At 42.7% G+C, this 22,429-nt stretch overlaps 1 protein-coding gene across 1 annotated transcript in view; it reads right to left on the reverse strand.

Moving 5' to 3' along the window:
- LOC138644868 (carboxypeptidase O-like) overlaps positions 1 to 22,429 on the reverse strand; it is a 285,082-nt gene that overhangs the window by 199,003 nt on the left and 63,650 nt on the right. Inside the window, exon 5 of the mRNA XM_069733760.1 lies at positions 2,057 to 2,171. Coding sequence (XP_069589861.1) covers positions 2,057 to 2,171 — 115 coding nt within the window. The remainder of the gene's footprint in view (positions 1 to 2,056; positions 2,172 to 22,429) is intronic.

The following is a 22,429-nucleotide window of genomic DNA, read 5'->3' on the forward strand; positions in this document are numbered from 1 at the left end:
CAGCACAAAAAACTACAAAAGACCACGCAGAGTGTGCAAAAAGACCTCCGCACCGACTCACGGTGCGGAGGTGCCACTCTGCATCCCAGAGCTTCCAGCTAGCAAGACAAAATCATGATAGCCAACTGGACAAGGAAACAATGAACAAATAATTAACTAGCAGGGACTTAGCTTCTGCTGGAGTAGACAGGTCACCAGAAAGATCCAGGAGCAAATTGAACCAGTACAAGAACATTGACAGCTGGCATGGAGTAACGATCTGAGTGGAGTTAAATAGAACAGCCAGCCAACGAATAAACTACGTCACCTGTGGAAGGAACCTCAGAAGCAGCAGCTCCACTCACAGCCACCAGAGGGAGTCCATGGACAGAATTCGCCGAAGTACCATTCATGACCACAGGAGGGAGTTCGAAAACAGAATTCACAACAGGGGACCCAGCTTCACCTGTGGGAAGCCATACCATCCCTGCTGCCATAACATCATCCCTTTAAGCAGCATCGGTCATCCCTGACCGAATACCACAGGTGGCGTCACAAACAAACTTTATTCTTTATTCAATAACCCCTTTTATTGGATGCCCAGTGCCACGGACCGGGTCACTGCCACCGTGACGCATCCCTTTAAGAACCGGCCCGGTTCCCAGTGTCTCCTAGGCCCTGGCGGGTGGTCCACTATTGGTTTATGTAATAAAGATTTAAATGATTGTTACTGTTCAAGTCAAGACAAGACAAAGGAAAAAAAGGACATATCTGTACACCAATTTATGTCATTTTGTGTCAAGTGCAATACATCCAGTATACCATTTTTAGAGTATATTTTAATGATAATTACTTTACTTGCAATGTATATAGCTTTTTCTATACTTTAGCACATGCAAAGAATTTTTTGCATTTGGCAAGGTTGTTACCAATTGATTACTACCCTCTATTAGTAAAGAAATTGCTAAGGGAAAGTCTATTTTTTATCAAAGTTTCGCAAACATAGCCTATATTTTGCATATGCTTCAAATTGGGATCACTTCTGCCATGAGGCGAGGGATGTTATTTGCCACCCACTGTGCGTAGGACATTGTAGTGAATGGGGCTATAGTGTAGTTTCCTAGACAGCTGCTTGGCCAGGAGCAGAAAAAATGTAGAAGGAAATGTGGCCCTTATTCTTACAATTAACGGAGACCCAGAAATCAGACTTTTGTCAATCAGAAAGTGATGGCATATTCTACTATTATGTTAGTTTTTCACAACATACAGATGTCCTTATAAGATTATATACAATCATAGCCTGACATTTCGCTTTACAGGAAGCAAAGTGGAATTTACATTTACTGCAGATCTAAAGGCTTCTTAGTTTTGTATTTCATTACCACGAAGTAGCCCTCTACTCAGAATTTCTTAAAGGGAACCTGTCACCCCGAAATTCGCGGGTGAGGTAAGCCCACCGGCATCAGGGGCTTATCTACAGCATTCTGTAATGCTGTAGATAAGCCCCCGATGTTACCTGAAAAAGGAGAAAAATACATTATATTATACTCACCCAGGGGCGGTCCCGCTGCTGGTCAGGTCAAACGGGCGTCTCCGGTCCGCTGCGGCGCCTCCCATCTTCATTACAAGACGTCCTCTTCTGATCTTCAGCTACGGCTCTGGCGCAGGCGTACTTTGCTCTGCCCTGTTGAGGGCAGACAAAGTACTGCAGTGCGCAGGCGCCGGGCCTCTGACCTTTCCGGCGCCTGCGCACTGCAGTACTATCCTCTGCCCTCAACAGGGCAGAGCAAAGTACGCCTGCGCCGGAGCCGTGGCTGAACATCAGAAGAGGACGTCTTGTAATGAAGATGGGAGGCGCTGCAGCGGATCGGAGATGCCCATCCGACCTGACCAGCAGTGGGACCGCCCCTGGGTGAGTATAATCTAACGTCTTTTTCTCCTTTTTCAGGTAACATCGGGGGCTTATCTACAGCATTACAGAATGCTGTAGATAAGCCCCTGATGCCGGTGGGCTTACCTCACCTGCGAATATCGGGGTGACAGGTTCCCTTTAAGTAGATTTAAGTCCCATACTTGCCTCATCCATTGGGTGATATCTTGTATACTCATAGTTCTCCAGAGTTATTGGCCCACTTCTTTTTGTTCTCACACTTGAGCGATCTATTTGCTTCTGCACATCTTCAATCATGATCCTGCAAGCATTTCAGAGCATTAAACAAAAATTTATTTTCTACATATTTATTTCTGCCAAACACAATAATCAGATTTCTACTTGTAGAACAACTTTTCATAAGCATAGTGTTTAACATTTAAGAGCATTCATCTTTATTAATTAGTGATTGTTGTGATTCTGGTAAAATATTAAGTGTCCATTGGTAAAGGTTCCTGTTTATTTTTTATATATACTGTATATATATATATTTTTTATTTATATATAAGTTACACATCACTGTGCTCTGTGTGACCTTGAAGTCGCTTTTATAATGTATGTCTATGGAGCCTGTGAAGAATATGGGCGCTATAATTTCTTGCCAATCAACTATGATATCTGGTTCAAAATTATAGTCCTCTTACAAAGTCTGAAGCTGAAACAGGAAACCATTCTCAGTAGATGGCTGAGCTAAATTTGTGACTACAGCAGATAGCTGGGACCAAGCTGTTGCTGGCAGGGTGGATCCCTTTTGAGGGTGTAAAGCTAATTAACTGATGAAAGAATTCCCTCAGGTGAATGAGAGCCGAAATTTCATAAAGAGTTATGTACTAATCGTATGTCCTGGCTGTATACAGGCTACATTTTCGAGATCTTGGGAACATGAAAAATACCTAACCAGGGTCTCGAACTGTTCTAGCACACAGGGGTAGGGACACATAGAACAGCTATAAGAAACCAGGTAGTGATGGCGTGTTTGGTGTCCTAGTCTAACGGTCTCTGGGCAGATCCAATTGTGTCAAAATTATCATTCTATAACATTCATATAGAGGTTATGATCCATCATAAATTTTAGAGTTTCAGCTGACAGATTAAGTGGCTGGGGGCGGTGAAGGGAGTGACTGACCAATGGGTAAAGTGCACATATAACAATGTTGACCTTTGTTTTTTACCATGGGATGTCACACCATGCAGCATGTTGGAACAAAGCGGAAATATCTGGCCCACACGCCTCCCATGTGGTTGTCAGCATCCAATGGTAAACATCAAGCCTGTAATTGACTTTTGTGTCATCTGTTTATACTATAGTACAATCACCTGTGTTTGCATATCTGACCATTGTATATATATAACCATTGTGTACAGTTGTGCTCAAAAGTTTACATACCCCAGCAGAATTTTGATTTCTTGGCCTTCTTTCAGAGAATATGAATGATAACACCAAAACTTTTTCTCCACTCATGGTTAGTGGCCTGGTGAAGCCATTTATGGTCAGACTACTGTATTTGCTCTTTTTAAATCATAATGGCAACCCTAAACATCCAATCCAAATGATCCTGATCGAATGTTCACATAGCCCCATTTCTTAATACCGTGTATTTCTCTCTAACATCAATGACAGCTTGAAGTCTTTTGTGGTAGTTGTGGATGAGGTTCTTTATTTTCTCAGATGGTAAAGCTGCCCACTCTTCTTGGCAAAAAGCCTCCAGTTCCTGTAAATTCCCAGGCTGCCTAGCATGAATTGCGTGCTTGAGATCTCCCCAGAGTGGCTCAATGATATTGAGGTCAGGAGACTGAAATGGCCACTCTAGAACTTTCATTTTGCTCTGCTTTAGCCAATAACAGGTTGACTTGGCGTTTTGTTCTGGATTGTTGTCATGTTGGAACATCCAAGTATATCCCATGTGTAGCTTCTGGGCTGATGAGTGTAAATTTGCCTCCAGAATTTGCGGATAACATGCTGCATTCATCTTTGCTACAACTTTGACCAAGTTTCCTGTACCTTTGTAGCTCACACATCCCCCAAAACATCAGCAATCCACCTCCGTGCTTTAAAGTAGGAATGGTGTTCCTTTCATCATATGCCTTGTTGACCAATCTCCAAATGTAACGTTTATGCTTGTTACCAAAAAGTTAAATTTTGGTTTCATCACTCCAAATTACCTTGTTCCAGAAGTTTTGAGACTCGACCATGCAGCCCATTTTTCTTCAAGTGCCTCCTTATTGTGCATCTTGAAACAGCCATACCGTTAGTTTTCAAAGAGTTCTGTATTTCAGATGATGTTATTAGTGGGTTTTTCTTTGCATCCCGAACAAATTTCCTGGCAGTTGTGGATGACATTTTTCTTGGTCTTCCTGACCGTGGTTTTGTTTTTACAGAGCCCTTGATTTTCAATTTGTTAATCACAGTTTGATTGCTGCTGACTGGCATTATCAATTCCTTGGATATCTTTTTGTATCCATTTCCTGTTTTATACAGTTCAACTACCTTTTCCCATAGATCCGTTGACAATTCTTTTGCTTTCCCCATGACTCACAATCCAGAAACGTCAGTGGCTGGATGAAAGATGCAAGAGTCTGTCAGGATCCAAGAAACTTACTCAGCTTTTATGCCCACACACTGATTAGAAGCAAACAAGTCACTGGTGAGGAAGTTACCTTTAGTAGCCATTCAAACCCATTTGTGCCAACTTCTTTGCATGTTATCAGTCCAAAATCACCAGGGTATGTGAACTTTTGATCAGGTTTATTTGGATGTTTTGGGTTGTCATTATGATTTAAAAAGAGAAAGCACAGTAGTTTTCAATAAATGGCTTAATCCAACCACAAAACATGAGTGGAGAAAAAAGTTGGGGTGTTATCCTTCATAGTCTCTGAAAAAAGGCCATGAAAGCAAAAATTCGGCCAGGGTATGTAAACTTTTGATCACAACTGTATAGTATAATGTATTCTCTAGTGTACCCATAAGTCAAATAAATATATAATTTAACCTAGGGCTTCTCTTTTATCTTGATCCAAGAATCCCCGTGTCCGTGTTCTCGGTTTTACTGTCACATGCTACTGGGACTGGTTTATGGACCATTATAATCCTGTTAATGTACGGGGCTTATATCTAACGAGAAACTGGTGGCAGTCCTGCCAGGCTTCAAGAGTTCTGTTTAACTGAAGCTAGTGAAAGGGACTTTTAAGACTGTCAGGGTTGTGGCCAAGTGTGGTGCCATGTCAGCGACTGCGTGGGCCACCTTCTCTCACTCCCCTTACCTCCCTGGGCACATGTGGACAAGGGGGGTCTGTGTAAAAATGTGCCAAGTTGACCTTATAAATTGTAAAGCGCTGCAGAATGTGTTGGCGCTATATAAATAAAATTATTATTAAAATTATTTTTATTACCTTATGTGTCCCTATGGGATGCAAGTGAAGAGACCATACCGTGACGTCAGGCAGGCTGGTAAGGTGCACGTTCATCCCAGAGCCTCATTTAGACATTCCATAGATTTACACTCTAAAAGCCACTTCTGGGTCACACACAGAGCCTAATGTCACCCAACAAGCCTGAATCTAACTCAGAAGATGAAGATGAATATGGAGCATCACTAATGTTATGGTTTTGTATGATTCGCCATATTCTCTCATCATATGACATTTATCTCTGCATCATGTGACATTGTATCTGTTTATGTATTCATAGTTCATGTTAAAGAAACGCTCTGATGAAGGTCCTATGTGGGGCCGAAAACGTTTAGCAGTTTTGTTGTCTGGATGCACCAATAAATAAGAAGCTTTTTTGATTCGCATTGAGTGCCAAGTTTATTCATCTTTATTCTACGGGTTGGACACCCTACTTGAGCACCACCAACTCTTATACCTATAGAGTGCTGTGTTTCCCGATATTATTATAACTCAGAAGATGAAACACACTGACTCTGCACTACATTAACCTAAAAATAGAGTTAAGTAATACAAAAACATTGAGTCATTTAAGAACCTTGGAGAAAATAGATACCAATAAATTCAATTACACTGAGAAGGAGGAACAGATCCTATGAGACCTGAAGGATGATCACATTGTCATTAAACCCTTTGATATAGGGGGAAATGTTGTAATTCTATTTAAAGCCCTATAAGCAAATGTGTGATAGGCTAGCCTGAAAGAAGGTTGCAAAATATGTCTATCTGACCTCATGACTGATTGGAGGGAACTTAAGACACTTTTGGAAGAGGGGAAATCGGATAATCTTATAGATAAGGCTGAGTTTAACTTTTTGTTACCCATGAACCAAGTACAACTACCTACTACTGTCAGTTTAAACTGTACAAGGGCCTAAGTACTTTGAAGGTAGACAAATTGTTTCAGGAATTGACAGACATCCTTAGCCAGAATCTGGCAATTAACCTGGAAAAGCTTCTCAGGCCTTTAATGACTGCATTAAAGTTGTATATATGTGACACAATTGATCTCCTTAGAAGACTAGAAGTTATTACGCTTGACTAGGAAATACTGTTAGCAAGTATTAATGTTGAGGCTCTATTCCTCATACCAGGGTATTGGATGCTGTGAGGTACTTCCTGGGTGCGGGGGGCTATCAATAACATATCAACAGTGAATTTCATTTTTCATGTGGCCTACTGGTTGATTGTTAAAAACTCTGCAGTATAGGATTTGGGTGTGTCAGTGTGGAGTTGGCAGCAAGCAGTGAAGTGTGCTCTGCAAAAGCTCAGTCTGTGTGAGGGAACACAGAGCCCAGCAGAGCAAACTGCAATATGGAGGATACCGTTGTGCTTTGTTTGTAAGTTTGGAAATTAAAACTGCATTTTACTTTGAACTTTCCAGGGTCACTGCCTCATCACTGCACAGCGTGGACACCGCTGCACCACAAAATCCATAACTGCAATTTTCTTAAAAATATTTTGGGGCGGTGGCCTGGATCTTGCCCATGTAGGACATAGATCCTGTGAGCTCCTGAGGGAAATCCTCTAATCCGACTCAAAATCAACCCATCTCGTGCCATCCAAGCTAAAAACTCTCTGTATCCTGTTAGGCTACATTTGGGGCACCACCTGAGCCTTTTATTTTGCAGTTTGGACCACTTTTGGATCGTTTTTGGCTCCAGGAAAATCAGGCCCCTTTCAGGCCTATTGCAGGGCCTCCTCAGACCTACTCAGGCCACTGCAAGAAACCCTGAGGAATCTGATCTGGGATTCCAGCCAAGAACTAATCCTGACCCGGGGGAGCGGTGGAGGATCTGTGCTGAGACCCCTGTGGACCACCGAGCTCGCCAGAGGACCAAACCGGGCCGCTGGAGTAAGACGCCAAGGAACTACTTTCTTCACCGGCGCCGCTTTTCCTAAAACTCTAACCCTGCAGGTGAGACAAAGAATCTTTATTGTTCTTAATCCGGAGTAAGCCTGCAGCTATCCGACCCCCCAGAAGTGCACTGAGCCCATCAGCGAAGAGACAAAGCCTGGGGGGCCCTGCGTGCTGACACCGTTGCGGCCGGCAGACAGACACTGCGGAGCCGCGGCTCCCAAGAGGTCAGTTACGCTCCCCATCGCTCTCAAGGGAGGCAACGAGAGTCCCACACTGACGCGCTCTCAGCGACACCACAGCTGCCCGGGAAACCCCCAGGTCGGGGAACCCACCGGGAAGACAAGGCGGCGGTGAGAGGGCTCCGTGCGGCGAGCCAAAGATCAATGCGCACCAGCACGCCGGTCCTTCATACCGCGACGCTGCAGCCCGGCTCTCCACAGGGAGAGTGAAGATCTCACACAGCGCTCCTAAGGTCCCACCGGAACAGACCCTCCGGGACACCAGCCAGTCGGCAGAGCCGACAAACACAAGCAAGCGGCCGTGAGTAATAGCCGCTCAGCGGCCATATAAAATAGACAAAAAAGCGCCAGCACCATTTGTGCGCCGCTGCGGAGCCACAGCAGCGCCGCTGCATCATCACATCAGCTCCTCCTCCCGTTCTCCCTGTAAACAACAGGAGGGGAACCCTGCCGGTCACAGTCTCAAGCATCTTTGCAGAGCCACAACAGCGCCGCGGCAATAACGCTGTAACCCCCTTCTTCTCCTCACTTTCTCTCTTAACCGCAAGAGGGAAATTCTACCGGTTGCATAAAAATCTGAAACCGGGGAGGCACAGTCTGCAGGAGACCCTGTTGTGATAAGCTCCACATTGGGGCCAAGTACTCTATTGCTTATTATTTGTTGTTTGTGCTCACGGGTCACGCTCCCGGCAGCTTGATTTAAGGCTCCTCTCAATCTCCCTCTCTGATCATTCAGATAAACTGGCACAATTCTTACTGCAGGGAGTTGGGGATATAAATAAAGCACCCCCTTGTTGAGAGGTAGAAGCTGCATCAAATCATATACCATCGGGGAATTGTAAACAACGCTCCTCAAAGGTTAACACAAGTATTAATGTAAATGTTATTCACTGTCTGGGATCTCTAAAGCTTCGCAGTTTTATAACTATCATACATTCTCCTACTTCTATATCTTTCTAGACCCATCTCCATCTGGGGATCGGGGACCAAAGCACGTATTTGGGTGATTCTGCATTCTAGTTCCCGTATAGGGGTTCTGGGACCATCTAGGTGGTTAATTCTCATAGACAACAGAGTCTTTTAAGAATTGTGGTACCTTCTGACAACTATCATATACTCTCTTAAAGCTTTATTTCTCTAAGCCCATCTCCTGCCAGGGATCGGGGACCAAAGCCTTTGGGTAAATCTGCATTCCAGCTCCCTGTATTTGGGCTCTGGGTTCACCTAGGTGGTTAATTTTCATTACACAGAGTCTTTCAAAAATTGTGGTACTCTCTGACAACTATCAAGTATTCTCTTACATTCATATTTCTCTAAGCCCATCTCCAGTCGGGGATCGGGGACCAAACATTTGGGTAATTTTGCATTCTAATTCCCTATACCGAGGCTCTGGGTTCATCGAGTCGGTTAATTCTCATAACTCACAGAGTCTCTCAAGCACTGTGGTACTCTCTGACTCGCCTGCATATATACCTGTATACCAATTCTCATTACTCAGAGTCTTTCAAAATTGTGGTACTCTCTGACAACTATCAAATATTCTCTCACATTCATATTTCTCTAAGCCCATCTCCATCTGGGGATCGGGGACCAAAGCACATATTTGGATTAATCTGCATTCCAGCCCCCTGTTTAGGGGCTCTAGTTACATCTAGGTGATTAATTCTCATACTCCATAAAGCCTTTCAAATACTGTGAAAATCTCTGAATCGCTTGCATATATAGTGATATAATAATTCTTCCTCCTAAAATGACTTCCCAAAGGAAGAAAAGTAATACCCTTCAATCATCTTTACCTCAAAGGTCTGACAGACCTAAAACTACCAAAATTAATCCTGAAAGGAATGAGGTTAATAAACTAAGTCCATTGGGCCTGGGTCTGAGATCACCCCGTGATAGAGATAGAAAAGATAATCCCCCCGAATCTGTCTTTCCTAATCTTCCCAAGAAAAGCCTGGAGTTTGAGGACCTCCCTGATACATCCCGTCTCTCTGATGAAATGGATCTATCTATTTCAAATAAAAGAAAAGGCCCAGGTACATGGGGGAACAAATGCTTTACTTCCCCAGACACGTCAGACGTAGAGTATGATGATGCTTTAAATAACATAGAATCATAGAAAATACCCCAAGAGAAACTTTATTAGGTATCTAAGTATTAAAAAGGCCACCAACCTGTGGCTACACCAAAACAAACAAAAAAACAAAAAAACACACACCGTGAAAAAGCTAGTGTATGGGGAAAGGAAATCCCTATAGCGTATCTACTCTGATAACTGCCTAGCAGCGGGGGTTGGCGCCCTAGGGGGAACGTTATGGCGCCCCCGCTCAACGACGGCTTGCCCTAGAATCCCTGGATAGCCCTAAAAGTACCAATGGGTCCCTCTACCCGCACAATGATAATATGACTAAGTGATGTGGAAAGGGGTCTTTCGGTTCTATATGTGGCACTGTTGATTTTTACAGGGATTTCCCTGTGCTGCATTTATAACATCGGCATGTATTTTTGCATGTTAGGTCACTTTATATCGGGCAGGGGGCCCATTCATGTGACCCATTAACGAATCTGAAGGACTGGTTACTGATTGACCCACCACTCAGGCTAACTGTAGCAATTATTATTAAGTAGCCGTTTATCTGAATTGAATTAAATCTGGTACTTTGTGCTCTACATGCTCGTCATTTGCCCACTGCATGTGCTCATTATTGTTTTTAAATTCACGGTGTTGGGGTATAGGTTTCCCTATTGATAGGTGTGTCATCTGTCTAGCTTACTAGGGGTACCTTTAGCATATTATCATTGTGCGGGTAGAGGGACCCATTGGTACTTTTAGGGCTATCCAGGGATTCTAGGGCAAGCCGTCGTTGAGCGGGGGCGCCATAACGTTCCCCCTAGGGCGCCAACCCCCGCTGCTAGGCAGTTATCAGAGTAGATATGCTATAGGGATTTCCTTTCCCCATACACTAGCTTTTTCACGGTGTGTGTTTTTTTGTTTTTTTGTTTGTTTTGGTGTAGCCACAGGTTGGTGGCCTTTTTAATACTTAGATACCTAATAAAGTTTCTCTTGGGGTATTTTCTATGATTTAGAGTTAAGCATCCCCTACAAAAGTGATATAGCATTAGTAATTTTGCAGATTTAGACGGAGCATGGCTAGTTTTTTGTCAGGTCCAGTTAATCAGGATTTCTGGTTGGAGGACGCGATCCAAGCCTTCAATATTGATGGTTCACAGGATAGGGGTACAGGTGCCCTAACACTCAAAAATACATTTAATGAAGTGTACATAGGTTACAAAGCTTTCCTAAAGTCTTGGTGGGAAATTCGAACATTGGAAAATTACATTAAAAATAGAATTATTCCCCGTGGCCTCAGGATTAACATTGTCCCATCCCCACGCACGCCGTCCCTGGAACTCTTGGATCTGTGGCTAAAAGAATCAATTGATTCATCGGTACGCTTTATGCAATTGTTACTATCTGAGGAGAAAAAATTGCTTGAAAAATCCACGAATAATCTGAATAGCCTGATAGAGAAAGTATTAAAATTTAAGTCTGATCCAGATTTCAACAGGAGGGAGGGTTTGTTACAAACCTCTGTCGAAAAGTATCAGGCTTTATTGAAAGAAAGAAAGCAGATACAATTCCAGAAAGATCTTAGGAATTTTGCAGATAATCAAGCTTTCAGCTTTCAAACCGGTAGACCGGGTGAAATTTCCTCCTCAGATATTGACACATCTGATACTGAAAGAACAGAGACTACCGTGAGAGGAGGCTATAATAATAGGGCACAGCCTTTCAGACAGCCAAGATGGCAATATCCAAGGGCCAGATATGGAAAAAAGGGGAGAGGGGGACACAGGAATGGAGAGGGGACACAACATACTGCCCCGGATACACTAAGGGACACCCCAGCTTCAGCATCCTCATCTGCTTCGTCATCCTCTTTTTTAGAGCAGGGCATGAAAATGGGATATTTTCTCAGGACAAAACCCAACTAGGTAGAGGACAGATCATAAATTTATCCACTCATGTTCTTTCTAGGGATGAATATCGTGTGCTACAGAGGGGTCTTAATTTTGTACCGACTGGCGGTTTCAATTGTTTTGGTTGGGTGAAGGATTTGAACCTCTTCTGTAGGAAATTGAAATGGAAGAAATTCTTTGCACACCATAACAGGGAGGAGTGTATCCAGCAAGGCCTAGGGGAGGAGGATTTTGAGAGTTATGAAGCCCTGGTTGGACTTCTGGGGGAAAATGAGCAAAGAGTAGATCCAGGTAAGGGCCCTTTTATGAGTCTCAAAAATAAGAGCCTAAGAATGCCTCCACAGGGGGACACTCAAAATATCGACATTTTTCTCCAACTGGTAGAAAGAGATCTCAGAAAGATTAAATATATGGATACCAACACTGATTTCAATCTCAGTACTGAAAAAAGGGCAGCATTAGAATCACTGAAGAGTAATGACCAATTGATCATCAAGGCATCCGATAAGGGTGGTAACTTGGTCATTATGGATCACAAGATCTATTGTGATATGTGCATGAATATTCTACAGGATGAGAACACATATGAAATTCTCAGCTCTGACCCCCTGGAGGAATATAAAATTGAGCTTAAAGACATTCTAGATGAGGCCATTTCTGGAGGATTGGTATCTAGATCTGAATATGATTTTTTGCTCCCTAAGTTTCCCCTGCAGGCTACCTTTTATACATTACCCAAGATACATAAGGGTCTAAGCCCGCTCAAGGGACGACCAATTGTATCTGGAGTCGATTCCCTTACACAAAACTGCAGTTTGTATATCGAGAAAATTCTTCGGCCATTCGTGGTCTCAATCCCCTCATATTTAAGGGATACCACGGACTTGCTGCAGAAACTAGAGGGGCTTCAATTGGATAGTGGGTCAGTGTTGGCATCAATTGACGTAGAGGCCCTCTACAGTAGTATACCGCATGTGGATGGTCTGAAGGGATTGCATCACTATCTTCAACAGAGGTCGGTAGCCTGCAGGGATCATAATTCTTTTGTACTGTCTCTTATGGAGTTTATCCTGACCCATAATTCATTTAAATTCAATGGCAGACACTACCACCAGCTCAGGGGCACTGCGATGGGGTGTCCCTGTGCCCCATCGTACGCAAACTTGCTCCTGGGCTGGTGGGAGGAGACAGTAGTGTTTGGGGATGATGCCAACTGGTGGAATGATTTTGTAGCCATTTGGCTTAGGTACATCGATGATGTGTTTGTTATTTGGACAGGGACTGTGAAACAGTTTGATACCTTTATTAAGGAACTGAACATCAACGATATGGGTCTTAGATTCACCTCAGAGGTCCAGAATGAAGAATTGGCTTTCTTGGATGTAATGATAAGGAGGACACCCAATGGGGGCCTTACAACCAGTATCTATCGTAAACCAACAAGTACTAATAGCCTTCTGAATTGGCAGAGTCACCATCCCATCCCCCTTAAAAAGGGGATTCCGAAGGGCCAATTCCTAAGACTCAGACGAAACTGTTCGAATATCAAGATGTTCCACAGCCAGGCAGGTGACATGTTTACTAGATTTAGGGAGAAAAACTATTCTCCTCATATCCTCACCGCGGCCTATAATGTGGCGGCAAATGCAGATAGACAACAGCTGTTACAGAAGAATGAGCTTAAGTTGGAGGATGAGAAAATAAGGATCATCGGTACTTTTGACTCTCAGCATCAAAAGGTCAGGGGAATACTCAATAAGCACTGGGACATCTTAAGAATGGACCCAGACCTTAGAGATCTGCTGGGGGCACGCCCAGATATCACCTTCAGAAAAGGAAGATCTCTGAAGGATTCTCTAGTGCACAGTCACTACCTGAAACCAACAGGTGGTGATATGTGGCTGAGCAGAAAACTATGTGGCTTTTTCCGTTGTGGCGGTTGCCAGTTCTGTAGATGGATGAAACCTAACAAATCTTTCACAAGCTCTTCTACTGGGAAGGTCTTTTTTCAGCGAGACTTCTCTAACTGTAAATCAACAGGTGTTGTCTACATGGCCTCCTGTCCTTGTCCCAAAGATTACATCGGAAAAACAATAAGAGAGTTTCGTAGGAGGGTGGGTGAACATCTAGGGGGTATTAGACATAATAGAGACACTGCCTTGGCGAGACACATGAGATCACAACACCCTGATAAGCCAACTGATGTTACCTTCACTAAGTGGTAAAACCTAACCCTAGGGGTGGTAATTTTGACAGAATGGTCCTCCAAAGGGAATGTGAGTGGACATTTAGGTTGGACTCAATGACCCCAAAGTTCACCTGCTTCCTCTAAAAACTCTGTCCTTGTGAATTACCTCTTTCTTTTTTGCAATATACAGGATTGACTGAATTTTATTAATTTTGTTTTTATATTGGACCATTTGACAAAAAGCCTAGTTGCATGTTCCGTCACGTGTTATCTCCTCCTGTTAGTAGGAATGTACGCAGATCAGTGTATTTTTATCTTTATTTATAAAAATCCTCGATTTTTTAAAAAGCCGTCTTTTTGGGGTGCCTGCGATAATAGCTTTGGGTACACAGTTTAGCGTGCTTTGATCTATAGGCTCCAAATGGAGATAAGATATGGAGTGCTCTATTCCTAATTAAATGTATATATGCAAAGGAAGCTAATCAATATAAGGGAATGAAGCACATGTCTAATTCTGACAGATTTATTGTACTTTTGGGACCTAGACGCTCTTTTGAAATTCTGTGTATCCCATCAGAGCTTTCAGCAGAAAGATGTTATGCGCATAAGAAGTGGCGCATTGTTTTGTATTTTGTGGTTTATCATATACCACTGTGTTTTCTTCAGGTACAGACAAGATTATTGATACCGGTGCCTGTTGCTGTCATGCTACGCAGACGCACTAGGCATCGGCAAGGAAAGATGTGATCTGAAGTTTATATAGATACTTACACAGGCGCCGTAGCACGTACTGCGACTGAGGTTATCGGGGTGATGCCTGTAACATATTGGCAGACAGTTGAACCTGTGCGCTACGTGCTGCGCAACTTTTGCGTAATGGATACGCCATTGTAGTAAACATGGGTGACACGCAGGGGTTCTCTTTGCGTCCCACCCAGCGCAGACGCAGTGCAGTCTCTATCTAGCCGGTGATGATTGTGACCACTTCCGGTTGGTTAACAGGAAGAAGCCGCACGTTGTGCGTGGCTCACTGTGCGTTCCATCTAGCGCAGGCGCAGCAGAGTCCTTACCTAACCGGCCACGAGTATGATCACTTCCGGTCGGATACAGGAAGGAGTCGCACACATGATTTCCCCCGGCGGCGCTATATAAATTGAGGTAAATAGTATCACAACTCACCTCTATCCTGCATCATCGAGACACATGACTAACGTATCGGGCCTCCTGATGAGCCCAAAAGGCGAAACGCGTTGAGGCGGTGTATGACAGTGGGCTGACGGCATGACATTAAAGGATGAGTACTAACTATGCAGTTTCATCTATGACTAAGTGATGTGGAAAGGGGTCTTTCGGTTCTATATGTGGCACTGTTGATTTTTACAGGGATTTCCCTGTGCTGCATTTATAACATCGGCATGTATTTTTGCATGTTAGGTCACTTTATATCGGGCAGGGGGCCCATTCATGTGACCCATTAACGAATCTGAAGGACTGGTTACTGATTGACCCACCACTCAGGCTAACTGTAGCAATTATTATTAAGTAGCCGTTTATCTGAATTGAATTAAATCTGGTACTTTGTGCTCTACATGCTCGTCATTTGCCCACTGCATGTGCTCATTATTGTTTTTAAATTCACGGTGTTGGGGTATAGGTTTCCCTATTGATAGGTGTGTCATCTGTCTAGCTTACTAGGGGTACCTTTAGCATATTATCATTGTGCGGGTAGAGGGACCCATTGGTACTTTTAGGGCTATCCAGGGATTCTAGGGCAAGCCGTCGTTGAGCGGGGGCGCCATAACGTTCCCCCTAGGGCGCCAACCCCCGCTGCTAGGCAGTTATCAGAGTAGATATGCTATAGGGATTTCCTTTCCCCATACACTAGCTTTTTCACGGTGTGTGTTTTTTTGTTTTTTTGTTTGTTTTGGTGTAGCCACAGGTTGGTGGCCTTTTTAATACTTAGATACCTAATAAAGTTTCTCTTGGGGTATTTTCTATGATTTAGAGTTAAGCATCCCCTACAAAAGTGATATAGCATTAGTAATTTTTTAAATAACATAGCCCCATCCAAATCCCGGACCAGAACCGATATTCCCTCTCATTTACCTGACAAAAGTAGACCCACAAATCCATTCGATCAAATGCAAAAAAATATGGAATCTTTCCTACTAAATCTGTCGTCCAAGCTAAAAGACGAAATAAAAGAAACCATAACCATCAACTTTGAAAAACACACAACAGTATTTCAAAACGCCATAGACAAGATTAACAACAAAATAGAAAAACAAGAGGTCAGATTGACTAAAGTCAAAAAATCCGCCAAAAAACCTATCCGCAGAAAACTACGATATTAGCCAAGAACTAAAAAGGCTTAAACTCAAAATGGCGGATATAGAAGACCGCAATAGGAGGAATAACCTCAAGATTAGAGGAATTCCCGAAAGTGTTACAAACAACAAATTGTTGGGTTACACTAAAGCACTCTTCAAAAAAATAATCCCCTCCCTTAGTGACATGGACCTCATGATCGATAGAATACATCGACTACCTAAGCCCCCCAGCATCCCCCAAGACTCCCCAAGAGATACTATTTTACGTATTCACTTTTTTCATGTGAAAGAATTAATTCTAAACTACATGAGAGAAAACAAAAGATTCCCAGACCCCTATTCAAATCTCAAATTGTTTGCAGATTTGTCTAAAGAAACCATTGAGGGAAGGAAGGACTTTAAATTGATCACCTCAGCCCTCAGAGATCGTGAAATCCAATACAAATGGGGTTTCCCTCTGAAGCTTCTGGTCCATTATAGAGATAAAACTGTCCCTATTTTCACCAAAGAAGAGGGCCAAGATTTCTTGTCCTCATTGCGTGACCCCCCCCCCCCCGCCAGGGGCATTCCCCCCCACTATCCAGCAAGGGGAAGACCTGATCAATAATGTATTTGTGTAGGTCTTAGTTCTATCTGTTTAAGCCTCATGCCTTAATATATTAATAACGCTGCATTATTGTTTTCACTAACTGTTATATATATATGTATCTCTCTCCAAGTTTAAGACTTTCAGGAATTTTTTTTCAATCTACTAGAGGATTTCAAGTCTGGAGCTCTCCACACAAACTTTCCCTCCTCAGGAAAAAGGAGAGTGCCTTTCTATAAGGCCACTACCGAGGACTTTATAATTGGTAGTATTTACTGTTCGGCTATAAACTTTTCTTTTTGTGTAACATTGTTACACCGAATCTTGGTGTTCGGTCAATTGTTTCTCTTCTTATATACCGTATATACTCGAGTATAAGCCGACCCGAGTATAAGCCGACCCCCCTAATTTTGCCACAAAAAACTGGGAAAACTTATTGACTCGAGTATAAGCCTAGGGTGGAAATGCAGCAACTACCGGTGAATTTCAAAAATAAAAATAGATCATTATTTCCCCATAGCTGTGCCATATAGTGCTCTACACCATTCATATTTCCCCATAGCTGTGCCCCATATAGTGCTCTGCACCGTTCACTGTGCCCCATAGCTGTGCCATATACGGTGCTCTGCACCGTTCACTGTGCCCCATAGCTGTGCCATATACAGTGCTCTGCACCGTTCATTGTGCCCCCTAGCTGTGCCTTATACGGTGCTCTGCACCGTTCACTGTGCCCCATAGATGCTCCACATTAATCTGTGCTGCCGCTGCTACTGCTGCAATAAAAAAAAAAAAAACACATACTCACCTCCCTTGATTGCAGCTCCCAGCGTCTCGTTCCGGCGCCTCCATCTTCCCGGCGTCTCTGCTCTGACCGATCAGGCAGAGGGCGCCGCGCACACTATATGCGTCATCGCGCCCTCTGCCTGATCAGTCAGAGAGCGCAGACGCCGGGAAGATGGAGGCGCCGGCCGGGAAGATGGATCGGCGCCCGGCGGCTGGAACGAGGACAGGTGAATATAACATACTCACCTAGTCCTGGCGATCCTCGCGCTGTCCCCTCCTGTCTTCGGCGCTGCAGCTTCTTTCTCTATCAGCGGTCACCGGCACCGCTGATTAGAGAAATGAATAAGCGGCTCCGCCCCTATGGGAGGTGGAGCCGCTTATTCATTTCTGTAATGAGCGGTCCCACGTGACCGCTGAAGAGAGGAAGAAGCTGCAGCGCCGAAGCCCGTGGGACGGCAGGGACAGCGCGAGGATCGCTGGGACTAGGTAAGTATACCCCAGCGCCCTCAGCCCCTCACCTGCCGACCCCACCGCTACCGTGACTCGAGTATAAGCCGAGGGGGGCACTTTCAGCCCTAAAATTTGGGCTGAAAATCTCGGCTTATACTCGAGTATATACGGTAAGTAGTATCTTTACCATAAACAAAAGGGAAAAACTATTTTCTTCCCTCCTCATCATTCCTAGCTACCCCGACTCACACCAAACATATAATTTAGATCCGTGACATTTTCTGCTGATTCCTCCTCCGGTTGACCATAAATATGAGTATTAAATGCGTGACATACAACGTTAGAGGACTTAATAGTCCTCAAAAAAGGTTCACCATAAAAAAAGAGCTTAAAAAACTCCACTCGGAGGTGATATGCCTTCAAGAGACAAAGTTCAAAAAAAATGATCACCCTTGTTTTGCTATGAACAACTTTCCTCATGTTTTTGAGTCATCAAACCTAAGGAAAAAGGCAGGAGTCCTGACCATGATTGGAAGTGGGGTCTCATTTAAATTACTTCAAGAAACCAAAGACCCAGAGGGCCACGACCATATTCTATCTTGCAAAATAAACAACCAGGTTTTCACCATAGTAAATGTGTATGCTCCAAACAAAAACCATTTAAGGTTCTTGAGCAGATTAGTAAAAAAAATTGATTTGATTAAAAAGGGGGTCCTGCTCATTCTGGGCGATTTCAATATTGTCCCAGATGGGCACTTGGATTCCTCTGCCAAAAACAGACATAAAGCCCCTACACTTAACAAATGGCTGTCTGACAATGAGGTTTTTGATGTCTTCAGGTGCCTTAATTCGTCCTCAATTGAATACACTCATTTCTCTGCTGTCCACCAGTCGGCCTCAAGAATTGACCTAATCTTAACTGATGTCTTCTCTATTTCCAGATTCAGCAATGCGGCCATTCTCCCCAGGACAGTTTCGGACCACTCCCCAGTCACATGTGAGATTGTTTCTATTGCAGGGACCAGGAGCCAGTTTCTATGGAAATGTAAATCTTCAATTTTGTCCAACCCAATCCACCAAAACAAAATTTAATCTGACATAAAAAATTTCTTTACTGACAACAACATTGACAACATCAATCCCTTCTCTCTGTGGAATGCCCATAAGGCAGTCCTTAGAGGGACCTTATGCAAATTTCCTCCAGAGACAAAAAAATAAATGAAGCCAAAATCAAGGAAATCCAAAACCTAATAAAAATGAAAGAGGATTCTCAACTTAAAAAATCTCCCCCATCCACCAAAATTCAATCAGAACTGATAGAATTAAGACAGGCACTTAAAACAGAGATTCTTTCCCATTATAACAATGTCATCAAATCTGATAGATTCAAAAATTACGCCTTTCTCAACAAACCGTTGAGCTTTATGATGAATAAACTAAAAAGAAAGAGAGTCAGCAATAGAGTAGATCAAATTCTATCCTCAAAAAATAAATTCCTTTCACTCCCACAAAAAATAGTGGAAGAATTTGGCAAATTTTATTCCTCCCTATACAATATTAAAAAAATGAAACTTAGTCAGCACAGACTAAAATAGATTCTGAGGCCTTCTTCGCCTCTCTTAATCTCCCTAAACTATCACAAGAAGACCTTTTATCCCTTATGGCACCATTCTCACAAGAAGAGATTCTAAACACTATCACAAATTTGAAACCAAATAAAGCCCCTGGCCCCGACGGTTTTACAAACGACTATTTCAAAACCTTTGGCGAAATACTAACCCCCCACCTCTCTAGCATATTTAACAAGGCATTTATAGAGGGTTCATTCCCCAAGGAAATGTTGGAGGCAACGATTGTTGTTATCCCCAAGCCAAAAGGAGACCTAAGTAATATAGCAAACTATAGGCCAATCTCCTTAATTATTACCGATATCAAGATTTACTCCAAAATTCTTGCAAATAGACTTAACAACATTCTTCCGAGAGTAATTAATAGGGACCAAATAGGGTTTGTCAGGTCCAGACAGGCCACCGATGGCACAAGAAAACTCATCAGTGTAATTAAAAAAATAAATTCAGGGAGAGTCCCATCGGTATTAATATCACTCGACGCAGAAAAGGCTTTTGATCGCCTCAACTGGGAATACCTCAAGCTGGTTTTGGAGAAATTCGGTTTCGACCCCCAGTGTCTGTCAGGAATTCTAGCTCTATACTCAAACCCATCCGCAAAAATTTACGCCAACAATCACCTGTCCCCTTCATTCACTATCTCAAATGGCACGAGACAAGGGTGCCCCCTATCTCCCCTCTTATTTGCTCTGGCCATGGAGCCACTGGCTCAAATGATTAGGGATGATGTAAAAATATCAGGCATTGAATTTTCAAACGTTACCTGCAAAATAGGTCTATTCGCAGACGATATCATCCTCTCTCTTTCAAACCCAGTAAAATCCATCACTAGATTAAATGATATCCTAGATTCATTTTCAAAAATTTCTTATTTTAAGATCAACGTGAAAAAATCCCAAATTATGCCATTTAACCTAAACAGATTCGAAATCAATGAAATAAAAAAATTATCTTCTTGGGAATGGGCGGAAAAGAGCTTTTTATATCTGGGAATAATCATCACTAGGAGGCTGGACTCACTGGTTCCTGTCAATCTGGAGGCAATCATCAACAAATTATCAATGGAATTCAACTTCCACGGTGGAAAGGAACTGTCCTGGTGGGGTAGGGTCCTTGTTGTTAAAACATTTATACTCCCCAAAATAGCCTTCATATTAAGGTCACTTCCTATCTTAGTCCCTCAAAACCATCTCAATTCAATACAACAAAGTTTCTATCGTTTTATCTGGGGGGATAAAAAAGCAAGAGTTGCTAATAAATCTCTTCTCAAAAATAAATCTAGAGGAGGCCTTAGCATCTCTAACATTACGGCATACTATAATGCTACTCTTATAAGGCAATCGGTCCACTGGTGGTCGGAGGGGGAGTTACCTATTTGGGTGGACCTGGAGACATCGTTGAACTCAGACAGATCACCAAAAGTTATCATCCTCGATAAAATCATGAATATAAAAAGATTTCAATTCGTAACACACCCAGTTCTATCTGCAACCTGTTCGGCCTGGGATAGATTTTCAAAACCTAAAAGAGGCCCCCAAAGAATCCTCGCCTTAGCCAATATTCCAATTAAACTTATAGCATCATTTTTCAACCAATCAATTAGCTCCATTTGGGCTGACTCAGGAATTATATTCCTCAAAGACATTCACGACGGGGAGAACTTTGTTTCCTTTTCCTCATTAAAAACCAAATTTAAAGTCCCTCAAAATTCCTTCACAGAATTCCAAATTATTAAGGAGTTTACACATTCATTTCTGGAGAGGAAGCCATACTTTTCCACTGCAGCAATAAATTTGCTCTCCAACATAGGGCATCCTATTTTCTGGAGCCACAAATATATTTATGATTGCTTCAACAACGACACTGACATGGAAAAAACACCCTCTATGATTAGATGGGAGAAAGATCTCCACATAAATTTTCAAGTAGAGGAGTGGGAAGAAGCAATCTCCAACGCATATGAAGCAACAATCTCCATGCCTCTAAAAGAATCGTTCTTCAAAACCATGACCAGATGGTACTTCACACCAGATAGAGTCCACCATATTGACGCAAAACAATCTCCAAATTGCTGGAGGAATTGCGGTCAGGTGGGTCATTTGCTTCATGTGTTCTGGAGTTGCCCAAAAATCACTCCCCTATGGAAAAAGGTTGGAGACTTGGTTTCTGAAATTATTGGAAAAAATCTCGTACTCTCTCCCCAACTGACTCTTCTTTCATTAGAGATCTCTAAGATCCAGTCTAGTCTCAGGCCGTTAGTCACCCACCTTTTCCTCGTCACTAAAAATTTGATGGCCTCTAAATGGAAATCAGAAGAAGTTCCAACTCTACAAAATATCATTGATACTCTTATGCTCCATAGGACCTACGAGGGCAAGTTTGCTAGAGTCACCGGCAATCTGAGGAGGTTCGACAGGAAATGGGCACGTTGGAATGAAATATTCCCTTAAACCCCACACATATTTCATAATTTAGTACTTTAGAGCATATCGTGTATAGGTACTACGATTTATATTCTTTTCATGTTTACTTGTTGTTACGGGTCATACTAAGGAACCCTTACAGAGCAGGTGATATTTTCTTACTGAGCGCCAGATTACTACATTTTGTTTATTAATATAAGCATTTTGCCTAAAATGTTACCGCAAATATGTGAATTTATACATGTATGTAAACCTGCTCTTTTCCCCTACTGTTAGGGGTTTATTTTCTTTCCTTATTTTATTCCCTCCCCTTCCTCCCCTTCCTTTCCTGTTTTTCTTTTCCTTCCCAGTTAAAGGTAAAAGTCTAATAAAAATTATTGGAACAAAAAAAAAAAAATATTTTGGGGCAGGTCAATTGGCAAAATAAGAGGATAGTATGTGTCACCATCTTAGTGAAGCATTTGCACAGTGCACAGTTGCCAACCGCATGTCTGACCAGAAGGCCTTTATTCATTCCCTTCACAAATACTTACCAGTTTGTTTTGGTACACTACCGTTCAAAAGTTTAGGGTCACTTAGAAATTTCCTTTTTTTTAACGAAAAG

This window comes from Ranitomeya imitator, chromosome 7 (assembly GCF_032444005.1).
Source record: "Ranitomeya imitator isolate aRanImi1 chromosome 7, aRanImi1.pri, whole genome shotgun sequence".
In the NCBI taxonomy this organism is placed as follows: domain Eukaryota; kingdom Metazoa; phylum Chordata; class Amphibia; order Anura; family Dendrobatidae; genus Ranitomeya; species Ranitomeya imitator.